This window comes from Paracoccidioides brasiliensis (genome assembly GCF_000150735.1).
Source record: "Paracoccidioides brasiliensis Pb18 unplaced genomic scaffold supercont2.11, whole genome shotgun sequence".
In the NCBI taxonomy this organism is placed as follows: Eukaryota; Fungi; Ascomycota; class Eurotiomycetes; order Onygenales; family Ajellomycetaceae; genus Paracoccidioides; species Paracoccidioides brasiliensis.
The window spans coordinates 786,339-807,687 of NW_011371368.1; the positions used below are offsets into that span (position 1 = coordinate 786,339).

At 45.4% G+C, this 21,349-nt stretch overlaps 7 protein-coding genes across 7 annotated transcripts; 3 read left to right on the forward strand and 4 right to left on the reverse strand.

The window, feature by feature from the left end:
• Positions 1-256: 256 nt before the first annotated feature.
• Positions 257-1,150, reverse strand: PADG_12306 (uncharacterized protein; the record flags this gene model as incomplete). Its single annotated transcript, XM_010764643.1, has 2 exons — positions 257-884; positions 942-1,150. The coding sequence occupies 2 exons, from the start codon at positions 1,148-1,150 to the stop codon at positions 257-259; spliced, it is 837 nt and encodes a 278-aa protein (XP_010762945.1).
• A 721-nt stretch (positions 1,151-1,871) lies between these two features.
• Positions 1,872-3,760, forward strand: PADG_07487 (uncharacterized protein; the record flags this gene model as incomplete). The annotated part of the gene is made up of 4 exons (XM_010764563.1): positions 1,872-2,403; positions 2,473-2,861; positions 2,927-3,610; positions 3,668-3,760. 4 exons carry the CDS (start codon positions 1,872-1,874, stop codon positions 3,758-3,760), a joined length of 1,698 nt encoding a protein of 565 aa, XP_010762865.1.
• A 443-nt stretch (positions 3,761-4,203) lies between these two features.
• PADG_07488 (uncharacterized protein) lies at positions 4,204-5,338 on the reverse strand (the record flags this gene model as incomplete). The annotated part of the gene is made up of 2 exons (XM_010764457.1): positions 4,204-5,129; positions 5,224-5,338. The coding sequence occupies 2 exons, from the start codon at positions 5,336-5,338 to the stop codon at positions 4,204-4,206; spliced, it is 1,041 nt and encodes a 346-aa protein (XP_010762759.1).
• Positions 5,339-5,794: 456 nt separating this feature from the next.
• PADG_07489 (ribosomal protein L19) lies at positions 5,795-6,671 on the forward strand (the record flags this gene model as incomplete). Its single annotated transcript, XM_010764564.1, has 3 exons — positions 5,795-5,966; positions 6,099-6,480; positions 6,584-6,671. The coding sequence occupies 3 exons, from the start codon at positions 5,795-5,797 to the stop codon at positions 6,669-6,671; spliced, it is 642 nt and encodes a 213-aa protein (XP_010762866.1).
• An 868-nt stretch (positions 6,672-7,539) lies between these two features.
• On the reverse strand, positions 7,540-8,358 carry PADG_07490 (uncharacterized protein; the record flags this gene model as incomplete). The annotated part of the gene is made up of 2 exons (XM_010764565.1): positions 7,540-7,748; positions 7,824-8,358. The coding sequence occupies 2 exons, from the start codon at positions 8,356-8,358 to the stop codon at positions 7,540-7,542; spliced, it is 744 nt and encodes a 247-aa protein (XP_010762867.1).
• A 5,932-nt stretch (positions 8,359-14,290) lies between these two features.
• PADG_07491 (uncharacterized protein) lies at positions 14,291-15,463 on the reverse strand (the record flags this gene model as incomplete). The annotated part of the gene is made up of 1 exon (XM_010764566.1): positions 14,291-15,463. The coding sequence occupies one exon, from the start codon at positions 15,461-15,463 to the stop codon at positions 14,291-14,293; it is 1,173 nt and encodes a 390-aa protein (XP_010762868.1).
• A 3,287-nt stretch (positions 15,464-18,750) lies between these two features.
• On the forward strand, positions 18,751-20,238 carry PADG_07492 (uncharacterized protein; the record flags this gene model as incomplete). Its single annotated transcript, XM_010764567.1, has 1 exon — positions 18,751-20,238. One exon carries the CDS (start codon positions 18,751-18,753, stop codon positions 20,236-20,238), a length of 1,488 nt encoding a protein of 495 aa, XP_010762869.1.
• Positions 20,239-21,349: the final 1,111 nt, after the last annotated feature.

The window sequence follows — 21,349 nt, forward strand, 5'->3', positions numbered from 1 at the left end:
AGTGACTGGTATATTGGTATAATGGTATAATAATATAGTAGTAGTAGTAGAAGTAGAAAAGAGCCTAACCCATCCTTCAATAAAAATATCTAACAGAGGACAAAAACGGTAAAAAAAAAAAGAAAAGAAAAGAAAAGAAAGAAAATTAAAAACCAGAAACTAATCCATGCCGTCCCATTCATTCCCATACGCGACCTTTGCTCCAATTTGTCTCAGTAAATTTAGGCATATACATTCTTCATCCAACAGGCGTACTTTATGATCTATAAACGCTGCTGGTAGGAGACATAGAATTGGTTCTCTCATATAGCCACTTGTTGGTCAGGATCCCGCTGGTGCTTTTGCCGTTCCCGTTCCCATTCCTGTTTCCGCTCGGGCTTGGTGTCGAGGGTGCCCGCAATAAGCTCCCTTCACGTAAGCTGGATCGCCCAAAAGAAGATGGGGACCCAAAGCTCTGTCTTCGTCCAACCTCTCTCGTGCCGTTCCCCATTGCTTTATGAAATAATGGACTGGGCAAAGGGGAAAATGGTAGAGTGCTACTCTCTTGAGACATGCTGCCAGACAGGCTACCAGACATGCTTCTGGATCTTCCAGAGAACGATGGACTTGGGCTGATTGGGCTTGCTTTTCGCGAGCTGGAAGATACTCGATATCGAGGAGGGGTAACATATACGCTTCCAGGTGTAGTAGGAGTACTGTAACTGGGATCGAGGCCAAGGAGGGACCGTTGGGAAGGTGTTAATGGTATGTCAGACAAATCATCCTTAGGGCAATAAATTGGGTAGAGAGCAACCACAATATTTACAAGGAGAAGGAGGCGTAAAGCAAGGAGAATTATGTCGGGATATGTCGGGATATTAAGAAGGGAGCCCAGCCACAGGCAACTGTTGTTTTGTTAGCACCCAGCCCGCGAGCATTGCTAACATGATGTTTCTCCATACCATCGTCGGAACAAAGTTCCCAAAAATCCAGATAAGATTAGACAACCTCCGTTCAGGAAAATCTTCTTCACATTCCGGTCTCCAAAAGTTGACGCATTCTGCCTTCGAACAATTTCCTTGAGCTTGGGATGTCGCCAGGTGCCAGGGGAGGGCGGAACAACCTCGTGCCCCTGTGGTTTCGGAGTAGAAGGGAACGACGGAGATGCCATAAGGAGAGGATTATAAAAGAAAGAAGAGAAAAGAAACCAATTCTAAAGATGCGTTATCGTCAGCTAAGTTCTCAACAACTCAACACGACTAAAGCGTATTGATATAATGGACGTTTCACAGCTCACTCACCTGTGAGAGCCCTACTTACCCTACTTACCCTTACCTGTTGATTCTGCACGAATATATCACAGAATCATTGGACTGCGGGGAGCTAAAACATAAGCATTGGTTATACGGAAGTCACAGCTGCAGTTCCGTCGCATCGACCATGATTGTTGGTTGGTTAAGGATCGTAAATCTATGAGGCCTTAAAGGCGTTCCCTCTGTTTTGTTTGCCGCTCAACACCATCACAATTTCAAGCGCGTTTGCCGCACTTAGCGCGAAAGGCTGATAACAGGGTTTACAAATACTTCGATGATATATTTCTAAGAAGAGAAGATAAGTGCAAATATCTAGCTGATGCTCCTGCGTTTACCTATTTATCTTTGCATTTACCATTAACTATGACTTCTTCTGCTGATTAAACATCAACACGTGACCTGCGGTAATCCCGCAGGTGTTTAACTGTACCTTGTCCGCTACCAATTCAGCTCCCAAACTTCATCTCTCGTGGTTTTCGCAGGGGCTGTCTTGTCTTCCTTTTAGCTTTTCGGGGTTGCGAGTGAATATCGCAATTGCCTCTATTGAATGTGAAGATAACAGTCGTCGCAGCTCCCACGATGACTTCGGCCATGGCGGACCTTAATACCATGCTAGCTGACCTGTTCGCCGACTGGAGTACCCATTCAACGCTGATAGCCACACTCATAGCGGCTTTCGTAGGCTACAAGTTATTCTTCTCGAAGGATCCCGATGCTCACCCTTACTTTCTTGCCCGACAAGCCATTGAAGCCTCTATCAGGTTACCAGGAGAGTCCGCTGTTCTCCGCGCCCATGACGTACCCCACGGCTATCCGCTAAAGAGCGGACTGAACGTGAAGGACCCCGACAAGCCGAAATGGACAGCTGGGCGAAATGGGGATCTTCGCGATGTCTGGCGAGCGGCTCTCCGGGGATCAGTGGCCACTGATGGGACGCCAGCTGGGAAACAAGGGAAATTCTACACTGTACTCGGGAAGAATGTTGTGGAGCATAGGTTGGATGATGTCTCCCAGGAAATCAATATCATCGGCCAGTACATTTACGAATCAAAGGCGCAGACTGTGGCTTTATATCTCCCTGACTCGGTGGAATCTATTGCTGTTATTTTCGGTTGGTTATAGCGATGTCTCCTTGAGTGAATATCAATTAGTAATGTTCACTAACACGATTAAAATCTAGCGGGAGCATTTTATGGCTTCAAAGCCGTTTTAATACCCTGTAAGATACCTTCTGAAAGGCTTGGTGCGTATCTTGCACTAGCTGGGGCCGACCTGCTCATTGCGGAAGCTGGCACATTGGAGCCCTCTGTATTATTAAAGGCCGTGCCATCGCTGAGGGGTGCGATTTGGGTTGCGAACCACGGAAGCCGGCACATGGATTGGAGTCAAGTGCCAGAGGGAATCGGAGGTGGTATCGAAGTGGCCGTGTGGCACGAGTTGGTCAAGGACAAGAAAGGCGTGATAGGCACGGACGTACCAGCTACTATCTCGTCCACACCACCACCTTCCATTGTAGCTCTCTGGGCTTCTTCAGAAGACTCCGCCAGCTTTGTCGAGTATTCACCTGCTGTATGGGAACTTGCTTTCCCTTCTCCAAATCCACTTCTGTGTTTATGTTTAACTTGTCCTGATAGGTTTTGGTAGCTGGTATTGCGGGGGTGGGCGCCGCACTTCCTAGGGGTCTGCACCTGACTGCAACTGACCTGGTGCTGTCCATCGACTCGCTATGTCGCTCGTTTCCGCTTTGCATAATCCTCGCCGCTCTGTACGGAAACGCCTCCGTCGCGTTCAACTCCGTGTCTGGCGAACATGTCGATTTCGCGCTTGCAACCGCCGGTATCTCCCCAACCGTAATCGTAGCCTCTTCAGAAACAATGCATAACTACCATACGAAATCCATGTCTCCACAGATAGGCACGGTTGCCAAGATTTGCCGATTCCTGCAGTGCCAATCTCTCGATGCCGGCACCATGCCCACTCAGAACATGCTCACTAGGCTCGCCAGCTTAGGGCCCATTGCAGAATTGTCTCTTGAAAATATCCGCCTGCTTTATATCTCTCATCGCATTGACGCAAACCCGGAATACCAAATTACCTCTGACCAGTTGACAGACTTAAGGGTATTCACTGGCGCACGAGTTCTATATGCGTTGACTGCGCCTTCGGTTGCTGGTGCTATTTGCCAGACTAATTCGTTTGACTATAGGAGAATTCCTGGTCGTAGCCATTTTGGACCCCCTTTGAGTAATCTGGAAATAAAATTAATCTACGAAAAGGAGGAGAATGCTAGTGATACTGGGGATTCCTCTGAAGGAAAAGTATGCATTCATAGCACTGACCCTTTCTCATTTTGGCTGCTAACAGTATTCTGATAGATATGTGTGGCTGGTCCAGCTGTCGTCGGAGGGAAGTGTACATTGGATGCCCGAGGATACTTCTGCGACGATTATACACTCTCTCTGTGTTGATATGATTTACATTATGACCTGTGAGCTTTTTGTTAAGTCTTACTTGCGTTTCTAGTTTCATCGTTTACCATGTCCTCACGGGTCTATAATTTGCATATCTGTCGCTACATATTTCGACAACTAACCCAGAGGGTGTAATGTCATGGTGGAATGGAAACTTCTACTCCCTTCCATGTTCTATCTATGTTCCAAGACTTACATAGTAACTGCCGTAATACGTACCTTCGCATGCCATTCATAGGCAAAGATATGCATTGAAGTACCATTGTTGCCCTATACAAGATCTTATTATAGGATAAAAAAGTTTCTCTTATTGAACACCAAAAATATTTAAAAGACAAAATCTACAATAGTGTAGAAGGAAGGGAAATAAGTCTAGTAGATTCATATATGATATGGTACGGACGCTTGACTTTATATAAAACGCCACCAATGATCCACTCCTAAGCCTCAGCCTCCTTGACATGTGTATCTAATTCATTCAACCGTTCTCTAAGAGCCTCGCTCAGCTTCTCATCCTTCTTGATTTCCTCGACCTGCAATGCCAACTCAATACCATTCCTAACAGACGGCAGGTCTGTGACATGCCGCACAACCTTCTTGGGATACTTGATAGTATCGAACTTCTCTCTTAGCACCCACGTACCCAGCAATTTCCTAGCATACGAACGGACATCACCTTTGACATCCTTCCCTTCAAACGCATCAAGGACACGAGCCGCACTCAATTCCAACAAAACAGCAATGATATTCGGATGCTGTCGTGGGTCCGGCTTCGTCTTATCGACCGGCACATGCTCCTCAGCATTCATCAGCATGGCAACATGCTTAGCCTGTCGAAGTGCCTTCTCGAGTTCGGGGCCCTTGAATCCCGCGGACTCAGCCTTGAGGCGCAGGTTGGAGAAGAACAGTTCCGCCAGTAGATAGTCACCGAGTGAAAAGCCTGTTCTGCGCCCTTCCTCTGCACAGTCGATTATGACGGAATTCATGCCTGCTTCGCCCGCTTTGCGCACGATGAATTCCCAGAGCCGGATGTTGGGGGTGCGTTTCGAGCTGTGCAGTCCCTTCAGTAGCGGAACGAGGGAATACCAATCCTTCGGTTCTCTCATGAGGTTGATAATGTCCTCTACCACTTTGTTACTGGGCCTTTCATTAAATTTTACTGGGCGCAGGGAGTAGGATTCTCCAGTGTTGCTGTGAAGGGTTACTGTTATGGGATTCTGGTGGAGGAGATTCGTGGCCTCTTCATTGAATATGAGTCTTCGCTGGTGGGGCTTGAGGCTCGCGGGAACAAAGACGTGTTCACGGAATATGGTGAGGAGCTCATCAAGGCTCTGAGATGAGGTTGGTTTGAATTTTGGGACCCATGCTGTTATATAGGGTCAGTTGCTCGATCATACGGGAAAATTTTTGATATGCGCCAATCATATACTGTATATACGTATGGAGCGGGGAGAATATACCTCGTTTACAAGCCCCTGAATTGTTGAAGAATCTTGCCTGCCCCTTCCTTAGGCCAGTTACCTGACTGAGACAACTCCAACAAAAAAGTTTTCTGTTCATAATGCCCTGCGACATTGTCACAGTTTCTTCTGATAACGAGAATCTTGCCTCCCCCCGCTTGCTCTTCGGAAAAAATCGCAATGGAGGCCTGAGGTCATTGGCAACAACTGCAGCAAGCCCAGTCGAATGCCAATTCCTCCTCGTCGAATAGTGGGGGCACGAGCAATTAGCGCAGAAGAGACAGCGTGGAGTTAAATCTGAATTGTTATATATTATATCTGTCCAGTTGAGATTTTTATTTTGGTTGGATTCATATATCGACAATTGCAAAAAGATCAGGTCTTGGCGCTGTGCACGGACCATGTCCAGTTCTTTCTTTGGCCGAGCGAAAAAGAAACATTCACAGACAACATACAGAACATCCAATCCCACCAGACATATACGTCTATAGGTACCCTGAGGTATATATCTAGGTAGGTAAATACGCACTCGTTATTCTCAGTTGTAGAAAAGGCCGCTTCAGTGCCCGCTATGCGGCCATTGGGCTCCTGGGGCGCAGTCAGCCGCGGATTCAAGACCCACGAGTTCGGCCGCCACTCTCTATACACGGTCTTCTCCCCGCCAAAGGAGAAGATTCCGTTCCCGAAGAACCTTCCGCCGCAGTTTCTGTGCCAGATACCAAATCTCCATAGGCCTGACAAACGTATGCTTCCCCCATATTAGAGAATTTTTTTTTTTTTTTAAGCTCTTCCCCCTGGATCTGTGGTTGTGATTTTTGCAAAATTCGCGGTTGCTAAAAACCTCTCATGCTAACATGCCACTTACTATATTGTAGAGGTCGGGAGGAAAATAATAGTGCCTCCTCCCCCGGAAAGCAAATGCAGGGCATTCAAAGACCCCATCTCCGCCTTCACAAAGGACCAGCTCGCCATATACGACCCTACCGGCGAAAGAAAGGCGCTCTTCGATCGACGGAACCCCCACGGTGTCAAAGTGGGAGATATCCTACGAGTCACCTTCAAATCCGGGGACCCGTTCGCCGGCGTATGCCTGAACATTCGGTCCAGAGGGTTGGACACTTCGTTTTTGCTGCGAAATAAATTGACGAGGATCGGATGTGAGATGTGGATTAAGGTTTTTAGTCCGAACGTGCAGTCTGTGGAGATTGTACAGCGGACAGAGAAGCGGAAGAGACGCGCCAGATTGTATTACATGAGGTATTTCCCCGTTTCCTTTTTCCCTTTTCTCTGTCTCCTTTTGATTTGTGGTCCTTTTTCGGGTGGGGGAGTTTGCAGTCAGATGCTAACTAACAACGTTTAGACATCCGAAACATGATATGGGTAGCGTTGAGGGTATTGTTCGTCAATACCTTAGAAGCCGATTGCAACAGCGGGGATCTACTCGTTAAGATGCTGGCTTTTTGGAGGTTGGGTGACGGGTGTTGTGCGAGCTCTTGTATTATATCCCGTGCTGTCTTGCTAGGGCACTCCTTCTGCAGAATCGGTGCCAAATCTATCTTTTCTATGTTGTTTCCTCCTCATCCCTCTACCACAGCTGGCTAGATCTTCGCCATTTGTTGGAATTGACCCTATGTTTCATTTTCTGTATTGATCATATTCCTCTTTTATGGTTGTTTGACTGGGTTTAAAGATTTTCTGAGGGGATGTTCCTCAACATCCCAGTTTATGCCTTTAATCTAAGGTCAATGCCTTACCACTCCCAACCACTTAAGACACGGCGCGACGACCCTCACACTCAATTCCGGTTAATTGCGGTTAACTATGAATATCATCCCCTATTACCGACAGGAAAGAACTAACGCGAAACGATCTACCCTCCAAACTCTAGTAGGTACTAAAAAATTTTCATATAAACGTCATTTTTTTTGACATGTTATTGAGTCGGTAGGCCCAGCCAAAGTGGTGCGAACCCCCCTTCCAATATATGCGAGCTGGAAGCTCGTTTCTAGAGCTGTGGTGGGCGGAGGAAATGTTAGGCGCTGGCATACGAAATTTGACAGGCACAATGATAAATGAACAGATTAGAGAAAGATAGGTTTGGTATTCTGATTACGCTGGGTTGTCATACAAAAGGAACAGGAACATGTACATTACATGAAGATTTTTGCTTTTAATAACTAATTTTATTAAGTGACAAGTTCTGGATCGGGGTATTTGAGAGGGTGCGAGGGGAGATATAGAGATTGGAGAATGGAAAAAAAAAAAAAAAAAAAAAAAAAAAAAAAAAAAAAAACCAAGGAAAATATGCATAACATATCAGGCTGTTGGGAGGTATACCATCACCTCGAGTCCTCCGTGGAATGGGATAGTCATTGACTTGAATCCATTCTTCGGATCATGCGAGTAGTCAAAAAAGTCCTTATAGGCAGGCCGAAAACCTGCCGTATTATCTGCTATGATGAGTGCTCCATGTCGAAGTTTCGGCTGGACAATCTTCAGGACGGACAGCGCAAGGGGTGCCCAAACTAGATCGTTGATGAAGTACGTAAAATAAGTACGTAAATATGGGCAAGGCCACAATCAGAGGAGGAGAGACATACTATCAAGAAGCAGGAGATCGATTGTGTCCACCTTATCTATCTCCATGGCGAGGGTCTCTTTCAAATCCCCTTCCAAGAGTGTTATCCACGGCTCAACCTCATCCCCGGCTTCCTTCCAGTGTTCCCGTGCCCTCTTCGCCTTCTCTGGCTCCCTCTCCGTGGCAATTACCTTACCACCCTGTCCAGGTGTAATGGGAGAAGCAGATTGTGAAGCCGCATTCTGTCCCGCGGCCAAAGCCAAGTAAATGGTAGAAACGCCGAAGCTAGTCCCGGCCTCGACTATAGTTGTTGCACCCGTGGATCGGGCCATGAGATACAGAAACTCGCTTTTGACAGCCTCCAGGGCGACGAATTTATCCCTTGTAAAATCGTCATCCTGAGTCATCCATGATGTTTTGAGGAGCAAAGTCCGGAGCTTTCTAGTCAACCTCCAGAAGCGGAACGAATAACTGCGTTCTTGACTTAGGGAGGCGGCGTGGAGCCTTTTCAGAAGATCAAGGACCTTTTGGCTGGCAACAAGTGGACTTGGTGACATGTTTCGTAGTTTTTCAACGTGAACACAGACTTTAAACCCGGATTTCGAGTCGCGGACCGAGTTTCTGCCGGAGAGGGTTTAGTGGTTGGTAACAACATGTTGTTTGCAAGCAAAACTCGTTAACGAAACTCTGACCCCACAACGTCCACTGCGTTGCTTAGCGTCGTTGAGCTGTAGAGACGGGGGTTGAAGTAACAATTGCATTTTCAAACAATGACAATGATGAAGTCCTCCAACCGTCTGAAAGGCATAGATAGATACGCGAATGCTCTCAGGATGAGCCTGTACTGTAACTACGTAAAACTCAAAGGCTCCCAAACTTTTGCAAGCCGGCTTCATGGGGCCGCAGAATAATGATTAGTTAACTTTCTGGGGGTTGAGCTTGAAAGCATCGATGATTCCAGCCGATTAGAACATTACAGATTAATCGTGCCGCTGCGCAACCCACACCTCGTGTGGGTGCGCCACACCAAAACGATAAAAACATTGAAATGATAAAAATCTTGAATCACATCCTCATTATTGCACTCTATATCAACAACCAGTAGCTAATCTATAATAAAAAGGTTATCTACATCATTCTCAGTATGTGTGTCATCTCTAAATTGATTTAATTCCTCTTCTGTCAGTGATGTGAGTGGGTTATTGTCAATTTTCATGAGACCAACTCTAAGTCTTTATTGCTTCTTATTCTGCTCTTTTTCAGCTTTATTATTCTTACACTGCTTGATTTTTCTATTGACATCTTTAATAGTGAGAACTTCCTCTACTTGAACCTGGTAACAGATTGTTTTAGCTCTGCAGTGTTTACTGACATTGAGAAAGTTCTTTAATTCAGTAATCTGTTGCTCATTAAGTTTCATGTTAATTAGACTTACTTTGAATATCTTGTTTAAATGACATGTCAAAGTGAGTGATTATAAATCAAGAGTATCTCTAATACTTTGTATGGTATTTTTCACAATATTAATATGATGTTTCAGCTTTTGAATTGTCTTTGATGAGAATAGCTAAGAGAAAGAGATAGATATATGATCTAAATCATTCTCATCTTTATAAATCTGCAGTGAAGGAGGTGATGAGATTCACTGCTTAAAAGTATCAAGAACTCAGTTAGAATTTCATGAATATATGCCATGTTGAACTCATTCTGCAGCTATTGTATCAGATTTAAAGATCTGCTTTCACATAGCTAAGAGGTCTTGTAGAAACTGTTATTTTTCATACTTAACAAGACTATGACATGTGGCATAGTTGACTGCTTTTGAATGGTAATGCTTATATTGCTGAAATGATAGACTATTCAGATATTGTAGTAAATGAGTGACATGTGATAAAAATTCATATAGAATTATCTTATAAAGATATATATATTATATGCACTTCTCAGTGATATGAGATTCATAATTATTCATTAAAAGCAATTGATAACTTCTCTTCTGTCTTTTTTCTGTAGCAGCAGTATTGAAATGTTTCAGTTATTCAAATTTAATTTCATTATTTGTAAATTCAGTATCTGATATAGCAATTCTATAATTGCTGGACAAATCTGTCTGTTTATATCAATTCTTCAAGTGTGTTTTGAAGATCAAGATTATCAATAATGGAATGACATGATTATTCATGAATATATATTCAATGATTATAATCAAATCTCCTGAAAAAAATGAAGAAATGATGAAATTAGCTTCTTTAAAAGCAGTTATAACCCATTCTCCATGTTCTTATCCTTCTTAAAATTCAATCTTATCAAAGTTGTATGTGTCATAGATGTTAGGGAGCGAATGCGAGCTGCATAAGAAGGAAACTCTCTGCGTTGCTAACTGCTATATAACGAAATACTAAGCTTGATGGGATGAAAGGGGGTGCTGGGGCCTGCGTGGATTATAACCACCTGCATGGTCGTGTGGTCACGTGATATGGATTAGGCCTAATCGGGCGCCGAGCTTAATCCGACGTCGGGTCTAACCGGGCACCGGCCTTCGGTCGGGCTCGGTCGGACGCTGAGCCTAACATCACCCCCCGGTCTAGGGGCAGGCATGTCCTCATGCCGGTAGGTCGTCATCAACCTCGTCCTTCAGGTAGCTGTCTGTCTCCCATGCCTTCAGCCACTCATCTAGTCGCCTTGGGGGTCCAGCTTTTGTAGGGTTAGCCTCATGGAAGTCGCGTATGGCGTGTGGTGATCCTTTGAAGTCGCGAGCGGGGTACCATGAAGAATCCTCATCAAACCCCTTCCAGCGCACCCGATACTGCAGCTTGCTCCGGCTTATTCGACTGGCCAGTATACGATCTATTTCCCATTCATTCTCACCATCTATTTCAATTGGGTCTGGTGGTCTGATAGTCTGGCCAGGTAGAGGGTCTCTGGAGTCCTTGCGTAGCTTGTCTGGGGAGAAGATTGAATGAATCTTCATTGTTATGGGGAGGTCCAGTTTGTAGGCATTGCCCACCTTTTCCAGGATTCTGAAGGGGCCGGCATTCTGCTCTGCCAGTTTACGGCTTGGTCGATCCATCTTGTATGATTTCAATGTTAGATAAACAAAATCTCCTACTGCAAAGTCAGGCTCTCGATGGTGCTTGTCAGTCTGCCTCTTCATCTGTTCCTGTGCTGTCCTTATGCCTTTACTCGCCTGGTTCCAGATCTCTCTCATTCGGTGAATGAAGCTCCTTGCTGCTTCTCGATTTCTTTTCTCATTCATGTCCAATTTCTCCGCCAGTGGTTGCCAGTCAAATGACATTCGGGGTTCATATCCATTTGCTGCGAGGAAGGGGGAGATCCCTGTGGAAGCATTTGGGGTAGCTGCGGAGGCATGGTCTATAATGGGCAGCCACTCATCCCAGTCATCTTGGTAGTAACTGACATAGGGGCGAAGACGGGTGGCAATGTATTGATTCACCACTTCTGTCTGTCCATCAGTTTGTGCATGATGCGCCGTTGAGAGTTTCAGTTTTATGCCCAGGATCTGTGTAAACTCATCCCAAAAGCTTGATATGAACTGGGGGCCTCGGTCAGAGACAATTGAGTCAGGCGCCCCATTGTATGAATAGTAGAATCGAATGAATAGTCGGGCCAGCTCCTGGGCTGTAACTCCCCGGGTGGTTGGAATGGAGATTGTCTTCTTGCTTAGCCGGCATACTATGACCAAAATGGCATCATAACCTGTTTTGCTTTTCGGCACGTCCATGAAGTCCATTGCAATATGCTGCCATGCCCGTTCTGGTATTGGTAATGGCTTTAGCAAACCAGGAGTCTTATCTCTTGGAATTTTACTGATCCGGCACACATGGCAGTTCCGAATATAGCGTAGGACGTCTGTCCGCCAGGTGGCCCACCAATAGCGTGATTGCACCAGGGCCAGGGTCTTTCGTCCTCCAGGGTGTGCTGTTGAAGCTTGATCATGAATTTCCTGCAGTAGCTTGGCTATCAGGGTTTCCTTTTCCTGAACAGGCACCACTAGTCTTCCATTGTACCGTAGCACATTGTCCTCCATTGTATAGGGACTATTCTCATCATCTGCCTGCTGCCGCAGGGGCTCAATTGAGGTGGCTGTCTTGTTTAGAGACACTATGCATTCAGCAATGCTCTCTTTCTCTGAGGAGTTGATGCTAGCAATGTCTGTAGAGGGAGTGATCTGGGGGTCGAGGGTCTCTGGTCCTAGGAGGATCTGCATACGGCCGTCCTGTTGCCTTCTAACCTGCTCAGGCCTGCTCAGTGCGTCTGCTAGCAGGTTGGCCTTGCCTGGTCGATACTTGATCTCAAAGTAGAAACGGGAGAGGAACTCTGCCCAGCGGGCTTGACGTGCATTCAGCTTCTTGGTAGTCATGAAGTATTCCAGTGCACGATGATCAGTGAGGATCTTGAATCGTTCCTCCCGTTGTAGTCCCTCAAGCTCTGCCCGCCATTCTTGTAAGGCCCGGACTACTGCCAGCATTTCCTTATCATGAACTTCATAATTAAGCTCTGCACCATTCATTGTCTTTGAATAGAAGGCTACTGGGTGCCAAAGGTCATTTTCAAATCTTTGACTTAGTACCCCAGCCACTACTCCGTCAGAGGCGTCAGTCTCAATACGAGTCTCCCGCTCAGGGTCATAGTAACGCAGTGTCGGAGCCTCCACCAGCTGCCTCTTCAGTTTTTCAAAGGCTGATTTGCATTCTGATGTCCACACAAATGGGATAGTCTTCTTTGTCAACTGGTACAGTGGCTTTGCGATTCGGCTGTAGTTCCTTATGAATCGTCGGTAGAAATTGCCAAATCCTAGGAATGACTGGACTCCTTTGACTGTGGTGGGGGCCTGCCATCTCACAATGGCAGCTGTCTTCTCTGGGTCTGCCTCAATCCCTTCTGTACTGATGATGAACCCTAGGTATTTTGTCCTCTGGACTGCAAACTCACATTTCTGGATGCTGGCTTGCAAACCTGCTGTCTTTAGTCGGTCTAGCACTGAGTTTACCTGCTGCTTGTGCTCCTCCAGATTCTTGCTATAGATTAGAAGATCATCCATGAATGCTGTCATAAACTTGTCCAGGTAGTCAAAGAAGATACTGTTAACAAACCGTTGAAAGCAGGCAGGGGCGTTTGTAAGGCCAAAGGGGACCACCCGATATTTATAGGTCCCGTAGCGGGTTCTAAAGGTGGTCAGGTCCTCAGACTCAGGGTCCATTCGGATGCGATGGAACCCCTGCCGAATGTCCAACTTTGTAAAGTATTTCGCCCCATTGAGTCGGTCCATCAGCTCATCTATCAGGGGCAAGGGATACTGATCTCGTTTGGTTATAGCATTCAGCTTGCGAAAGTCAACACAGAATCGTAGCTTCTTCCCACTACGGGCAATCAGGATTGGGGAGGCGTAGGGGGCTGAACTTGGGGTGACGAAACCCTTTGCTAGGTTGGCTTCAAGGTAGGTCTTCACTGCCTCTAGTTCCTCTAGATTCATCTTATATAGAGGCGCATGTCCAATGCCCTGGGTGAGGTCAACATCAGGCTGGAGCTCTATTTTAAAATCAACATTCTTCCGTAGGGGGGGCAGTTCATCTGATGCTTTCTTTGAGAAGCAGTCCTCCCGGCCTTTCAACCATTCTGGTAAGTTGCTGATCAGCTCCTCATCAGACTCATCCTCAGCTCCCACTAAACCCCGCTTCTCCTCAAGCTGTTTATCAATTTCATACAGACTGGTTATGAAGACTGTTGACTTCTTGTTCTTCATATAACCATGGAAGGAAGCAGCCCCAATGAAGTTCATATCCATCATCTGTGGTGCTGTCTCCTCCCAGGTCAGCCCCTGCCTCGTCTCAGGCATCACGACTGAGCTGGTCCCTTTCAATCTGCGGAGCTGAGCCTGATGCTCCTGTCTGATCTCCTCATCCAGCTTGATCTCTCTTCGTTCCACATCCGCCTGATGCTCAGGCTTGGGGTCTGGGCGCTTCAGTACTGACCAGGGTACTATCTTCAACATCGGCTCCGCCACCTGTTCAGGGATAGACCGTTCACTCGGCCAAACCAGGCGTTGGTTTTTAACATCAAGCCATATATCCTGTGCTGCCAACCACTTCCGTCCCAGGATGACAGGGTGCTGGCCTAGGTCTGTTACCAGCAGAGGGACATTCTGAAATCTCCGGCCATCCACCCAGAGGTTTAGGGTCAATGTGCGGTCTATCACCCCGCCGGGGGCGCCATTGTATCCCTTCATGCGGCATTTGAATGGGAGTTCTTGAAACTTCCTATCAAAGAATCTTGCCAATTCTATGGCATATCGGGTATCAATAAAATTCGCACCATTTGCTCCAGTATCAGCAAGAGAATTTGTAGAAGTAGCAATTCCATTGTAGGCTAATTTGATTGGTACATTAAAGCTTTTCCCCCCAATCAAGTCCTTCATCTCAAACCTCTCACAGACTGTTGAACTACCTGAGGTGGAGTCTTCTCTCAGGCTCACTCTTTTCCCGAATCTGCTGAAGGCTCAGGGGCATCATTCCCTGTGAGCTCAGCAATCACCTGCTGGGACTTCTGCTTTGCAGGGCAGTTCCTGGCAATGTGGCCTTTTTCCTTACAGTAGTAGCACTGAATATCCGGACGAGAGCTCAAGGCCTCCTTCACAGTAGGGGATTTTGTTGTAGAGATGCTGGGGGGTGTTTGACTGTTGGCGGTCTGCAGGGTGTTCTGTTTGAAGGTATTAGGCCCATTTCCCCGCGAGCTCTTTGATTTCTGGGTGGCATTGATTGTCTGGAGGGTGTGAGCTGCCTGCGCACAGATTTTCTGAAACTCAGCATATGTATCAGTGGTCGCATTGGCTACTGCTACCATCTTCTGGAGGTCAAAGGACAGCTTGTCATTGAAGTCTGTCTTGTAGTCCCCCCTGGCAATCTTGGCCTCCCCTGCCAGGTGTAAAAATTTTGTGACAAATTCATGATAATTATCCCCATTGCGCATAATCAGCTTGCGATAATCACCCTTGGCATTTTGCAGCTTGTTAGCATCCTCATATATTGACTTGAGGTGCTCAAACATCTCTTCTGCGGTTTGATATTGCTCGGGGTGGTCCTCTTCCATACGGGGTGCAATGTGACGTGCTGCGTCCCCATCAGTCCGGTTTTCAATGTACGCTATTCTCATGCGTTCAGTAGGGTAGTGGTCAGCATTCTCCCGGAGCTTGTTCTTCATCCGGGAGAGCCAGTGTTCAAATTTCGGCTCCTTGCCGTCAGTGAGGTGTTTCGGGTCATCAATCTTGACAGACCTCCTGGCAGTCTCAGAGGGGGTGACGCCTCGACTTGCTGCTTGGTTGCTGACTGTCATGCGGACCAGGGTGTGGCTAAGTTCATCACGTTCAGCAATTAGCTCATCAATCTGGCTTTGCTTGACAGCGGCCTGATTAGTAACGTTGTCCCATTCCATTCTCAGACGTGTGATCGTATCCCTTAATGTTTTTTCATCGTCAAAGATGCCATCAAAGATCGCCGCCAACTCATTATAAACACGGTCGCTGTCTGAGTGGATTGCCTCTCTGAATTCCTCAATTGAGACGCGTGGTTGGTCAGTTGGTCTTGTTAGGAGGTATCGCCAGTCCTTTCGGCCCCTTCCAGGGGGTTGGGAGCCTGTGGTGGCCATCTGATGTTGGATTGAGCTGTTGTCTTCAACAGTGCTGTTGTCTTAGCAGTTGATCTGACGCGTTGTCAGGCTCTGAACTAGCAGGTTCTAATTCAACTGAGGCACTCAAGTTTTCTGCTGAAACCTGAGTGAGAAGGTAGAAGGGAAGCTTAGTATTATGTTAGGGAGCGAATGCGAGCTGCATAAGAAGGAAACTCTCTGCGTTGCTAACTGCTATATAACGAAATACTAAGCTTGATGGGATGAAAGGGGGTGCTGGGGCCTGCGTGGATTATAACCACCTGCATGGTCGTGTGGTCACGTGATATGGATTAGGCCTAATCGGGCGCCGAGCTTAATCCGACGTCGGGTCTAACCGGGCACCGGCCTTCGGTCGGGCTCGGTCGGACGCTGAGCCTAACAATAGATGTGAAATTAATACTGCTCAAATAGAATCTAAAGACATTCAAATCACATATTGATATATTCAATATTTTCAACTGTCACTTTCTTTGAATTTATTGACTTCTGTTTCATCCTCTTATACTCAGGTAGATGTTCAATGAACCTATAAGTTCACATCTTGCTGACTTTTGAAAGAGAGGTAGTAGAATCTATGTGCTGACATCTAAGCACTGAATTTGTAAAACCTTCAATCTGTTTAATTATAAAAGAATAATTCTTTTCATCAAGCAGCTTTACTCATCATTTAATTGCATTCTTCTAAATCTCATTTAATCTCTTGTTAACTGGAATCTTTGCAGTATTCAGATTCCTTTCATTGATACAAACTTAGAAACATTGATAAGGAACCTCAAATTCTCATAACAGAGGCAGTATTTTAAAATTTGGGTTTTTTTGATGATAAGTGACAGCTTTTTGAATATTGTCTTCAATATTTTTATCCTTATTTGACATTGTGGTGAGTTATTAATTGATGAAGATGATGAAGATGATGAAATTGCAAGATTTTTATTGTTTCAGTGTTTTTATCACTTTGGTGTGGCACGCCCACATGAGGTGAGTTGCGCAGCGGCACGATTAGTAGCAATTTGTTTGATCTAAATGAACCTTTAACTAGGAGAATTCCCCACAATCGCTGAAGCCCAACTAGATTGGTCCCTGAAATATCTACAGTCAACAACATCTAATTAAATTAAATTAAATTTATACTAGGATTAGGGACATCTTATTCTTGTATGTACAAGAGAGCCACGGTTGCTGCGCTGTCGTGGAGCCCCGTTGACATGGTAGAGGTTCAGAGCATTAATGCACTTGAGACATTGCAGAGCCCAAGATGCGGGCAGGAAACCAGCGTCTTCGTTCTGCGAATATTCAGATAAATTGCAACAGAGCAAGTCAAGCTACGCATGGATATAACTATATTATAGGGTCCTGAGCGTTGAGGCTAATAAGAGCAGTTCTACAATGTCGAAACTCTGGTAGCACAACCGCCCCTTCAACAAATTCGAGGTTTATCATTTTGCTGGAAAGATTGGAAAAGCTCACTGGCCTCCTGGGGCGGCTCATCAGCAAGGATGGCTGGGTCTATGGGAATGGTTCTCTGAAGGACTGGGAGCCTGAGGAATTCCTCTAGGGTGCCATCTGAGCTGGTTGTACTGGGGGAGAGGCTCTGCAGCGCCTCCCTCAAGGTAGATTCAACTCGGCAGAAAGTAGTAAATCCATCATATTTTGTACATTTTCAATTTGAGGAGGCTGACCTCTCTCTCTCATCCATGAATATTATCCATTGGACTAGATATTCTTCTTTCATAGAGGTCAGTTTTGACAGTTTGGTTGAACATTCGTGTGAGAAGCTCGACCGGGTAGTCTATAGACTAGAGTGAATGAAATAAGGAACATTAAATGATTAAGCAGCAGCATATTTGGACGAGATTTTATAGGCATTAATATAATAAGAGCCTTCCTGCTTGATCAGAAGCTTGATCTTTTGATCTGGTGGGCATATTGAATAATTTGATTGAATGGTAATGATCTGAGGTCTATTATGTTGATAATTTATTTATAATTCGGTCATTAAGCTAATATCAAATTTTAGCCGACTAACAGCTTATCAAGTTAGTTCTTATGACTAACTAACTAATTCAGCCTTTTAAATAAAACATAAATAAATTTAGACCTTAGCTACATTCACTAACTAACTTAATTACTTAATCTTGATTCTTAGACCATAAAAAGGCTTATTTATATAGCATTTAGCGAGTAATTATGTATACAAAGTATTTAGTTAATAAATTTAGTCTTATTAAAGTTGTATTTAACTTTTTGCTGAGTTTTATACATTGTTATTATATTCTTTTAAACTTTCAAAACTAATTTTGTATAACGCTTATGTTCAGCCTGGTTATAATTATAGTGTCTGAAACACCAATTAAGTGGAATTCAGTTCTTGTAATCTGTGAAAAAGACCTTGTAGAATTTCATAGCGTGAGAAAATTATTTATCATATTCTCAACAAACGCTGGCCGGGAAGATATCTCTCATTACGCGAAATGTAGAACTCCTGAACTATTTTATTCTCTTTCACTTGAGTCAGTTTATGTGAATTTGCATGTAAAATTCATCCTTTGAGTCAATAGAATAGTGTAGCATAAGGAACATAATTTGGAGGGTTTTTATATTTATATTTATATTTATAATTTTTTTTTTTTTTGGTTTTGAATAGTAAAAACCATGTGTTATATTTCCCTCTTCTCTTCTCTAAAACATGCTGACTTTCTAGAGTTGGAGGCATTCTCACGCGTTGAAGTGGTTTCGATTGGTGTGTTGATCCGCTTCTTTGGGGAATTACGTTATGGATGTCGTTATTGATAACGTAATACGGAGGTGGTGGGGCTGAAAATGGAAAGAAATTCTGTGGATGCATCAGATAACGAGGCTTGGCAATCAGATAAACTTGCGAGAAACTACTGTGGACCGCACGTGATTGAACGCACGATAATCTAATCTGATCTTTCCGAACCCCTCCGCCTCCCAGTTCTTCGACTTCTTTTCTATATACGTTGCCTTTTCAATCTCAATCTCAATCTCAATTTATGGCGAGATGACACATTCCCAGTTTCAGCACATTTCTAGAGCTATCGCAGTGCATATATTTATCAACTAGTTGCTCTTCCTCTTATTGATTCAAGTGCACCTTCTGGGGCCTCCTTTTCTGTCGATTCGGCTTTCGAAATTGAACATGTAAACCGAGGCTACCAAGATAGGTCTTTACTCAGCGACCAGCTATCTCCCATAGAGCTATCCTACTGTATGCAGAAATCACCCTAAAAACACTCTCAATAGCAATGTCAACGAAATCCACTTTGTCGACGTGTTCGAGTCCGGCAAGTCTTCCCGCCCCTCTGGCTCCCGCAGTACCATCTGTTAAGCTGCTCGCCGCTGCGGCTACCCCAAGCCCAGTTCCTCCCAGACCCGCATCTATCACCACAAAAGAATGGGTCATCCCTCCCCTCCCAAAGCCTGGTCGCAAGCCTGCTACTGATACCCCTCCAACGAAACGAAAGGCTCAAAATCGTGCTGCTCAGAGAGCTTTTCGCGAGAGAAGGGCTGCAAGAGTAGGCGAACTTGAAGAGCAAATCAAGCAAATAGAAGAAGAAAGTGACAAACGGGAGGCTGCTTTGAAGCAACACATTGAAACTATTTCTGGTCAGCTCGAACAATGCAAGTTTGAGATAGCGTGGTGGAAAAAACGATGCCAGACGTTGGAGAATACGGTAGCAGAGGAGAAACAAGCCAACGAAGAATTAATGAAAAGAGTTCAGGCAGCGGAGCAAGCCCACATCACCCTGGACAGTGGAGTCCCGTGTGAAAACTGTTCCTCCACACGATGCCAGTGTATTGAGGAAGCTTTTGGATTCCCGACTAGTCCCGCAGCCCAGAATGATGAGTTGCCGAAAAGACCACGCTCTCCGCATCAGGCCGATGCCTCAAAGCGCCAAAGATCGGACATCAGAGTCAAGATGGAAGCAGATGAGTTAGAAACAGATTTCACTTCCCTGTTTTCGACAAACCGTGAACGCAAAGTTCGAATCGAAACGTCCGTTTCCCCTTCCAGAATGATCGACCCCTGTGGCTTCTGTCAGGATGGTACTCCATGCATGTGTGCAGAAATGGCAGCTGAAGCAGAAAACAATCCACATATCAATACATCATCCGATACGAACAACAGACTAGCCATCCAAAGCCTATCCCAGTTCACACCGCCCCCGTCAGATGGAGATGTACGATCCGAACCCCTTCCTTCAGGAAGCAATAGCATCATATCCAACAATAGCATAAAAGCCAATCCGTGCATCAACGGTCCAGGAACCTGCGCACAATGCCAGGCTGATCCCAAAAGCACACTTTTCTGCAAGAGTCTAGCCGCCTCACGCGCCAACATCGCTAATGCCACCGGCGCAGGCTCAAACGCAGGTTGCTGTGGTGGTCGCGGCTCAGAAGGGGGATGCTGCCAGTCCCGCCCTTTAACCCGAAACGCAGGTCGAAACCGAAACGAAGGTCAGAGAAATGACGACATTACTTGCTCACCGTCAACCCAGCAGCAACAACAGCCCATAACCCTCTCCTGCGCGGATACCTACACCGCCCTCTCCCGCCATCCTAACTTCTCCCGTGCCACTGATGACTTGAATAACTGGCTACCACATCTGCACACCTTACCTAATCCTCAGGGGTTTTCGCTTCCGAACTATACCGGTCGTCCGGCGATGGAAGTCGAGGCGGCTAGCGTTATGGGCGTATTGAAGTATTTCGATAGGCGGTTTGCCGACTAGGTCTAGGAGTGAGGGGCTTGGGGGAGTGGAAATCGCTCTTCGCGTACGGTGGGTGGATAGACGGGCTCTGGGCTCCCCAAGTTTTACATTTTCTCTGTTGGTATTGCTTTGGAGACGTTTATGGTGTATGGATATTGATCGTATTCATCATACAGCATATGCAACTCCACGTCAGGTAACTGCCACCTCTTTTTACGTTTATATTACGTTTATTTTTTAACATTCCAGAATGTTCATATTATGTCCTTATTGATCATCCTGCCCGGAGCCAGAATGTATTATACAAAACTAAAAGTCCTAAGCCTGGGACGCAATGATGTCTCTTGAAGATGGTGGTGTCGTTATCGTTTATTTGCCTCTTTTTCCCATTCTGCACTTCAAACTTCTTCACTCTTTTTACAACAGACACCTTTCTCCCTTCTTCTCCCTCCATCCTAAATCTATACCTATTCTTGCCATTTCGCCATTTCAGTCTATGCTTGTAATCCCTTCAGTCTAATAGATAATTTTTGATGTTTAGAATTGATGCAATCATTTTAATTTTATTTCCTTCCCCTATGTTCAAAATATCTGCGTTACAGCATTTAATTCCCTTATTAGTGTTCGCCGTAGAAGCACCCCCGACTTTTCAATGGCGAGTTACGGTGTTTGTATAGAAATGGAGAACATCAATGAGAAGCACCTAGGTACTGGGTAGATGTATAAAGGAATGGGGGAGGGAGAACTAGGGGATGAGAGGAGAAATATTTGTTTTTTAAATATCAGCTTATTTCGTTGTTTCTGCAAGAAGGCCCCAGTATCGAAAAGAGTTTAAGGTCAAGGTTGTTTTGGGAGCTGGTGGGAGGAATGAAAAGGGGGCGCAAAAGAACATTCAAAGACAGAATAGAATGGTGAGGAGAAAATAAATCTTGCGCGCCAGCGTACAAACTCCTATTATACTGTATTAAAGACCACGTCTAGTCCTGTGGGGATGAGAGGGGAAAGCATAACCTGATGATTGAGAAGTAGTCTCCATGGGAATAGGCCATAACCTTGAGGGACCAGGAGAGACATAGCCTCTCTCCAGTCGAGCTGCATTCAAGATATCAGAGACGTGCACCCGTCCGTAAAC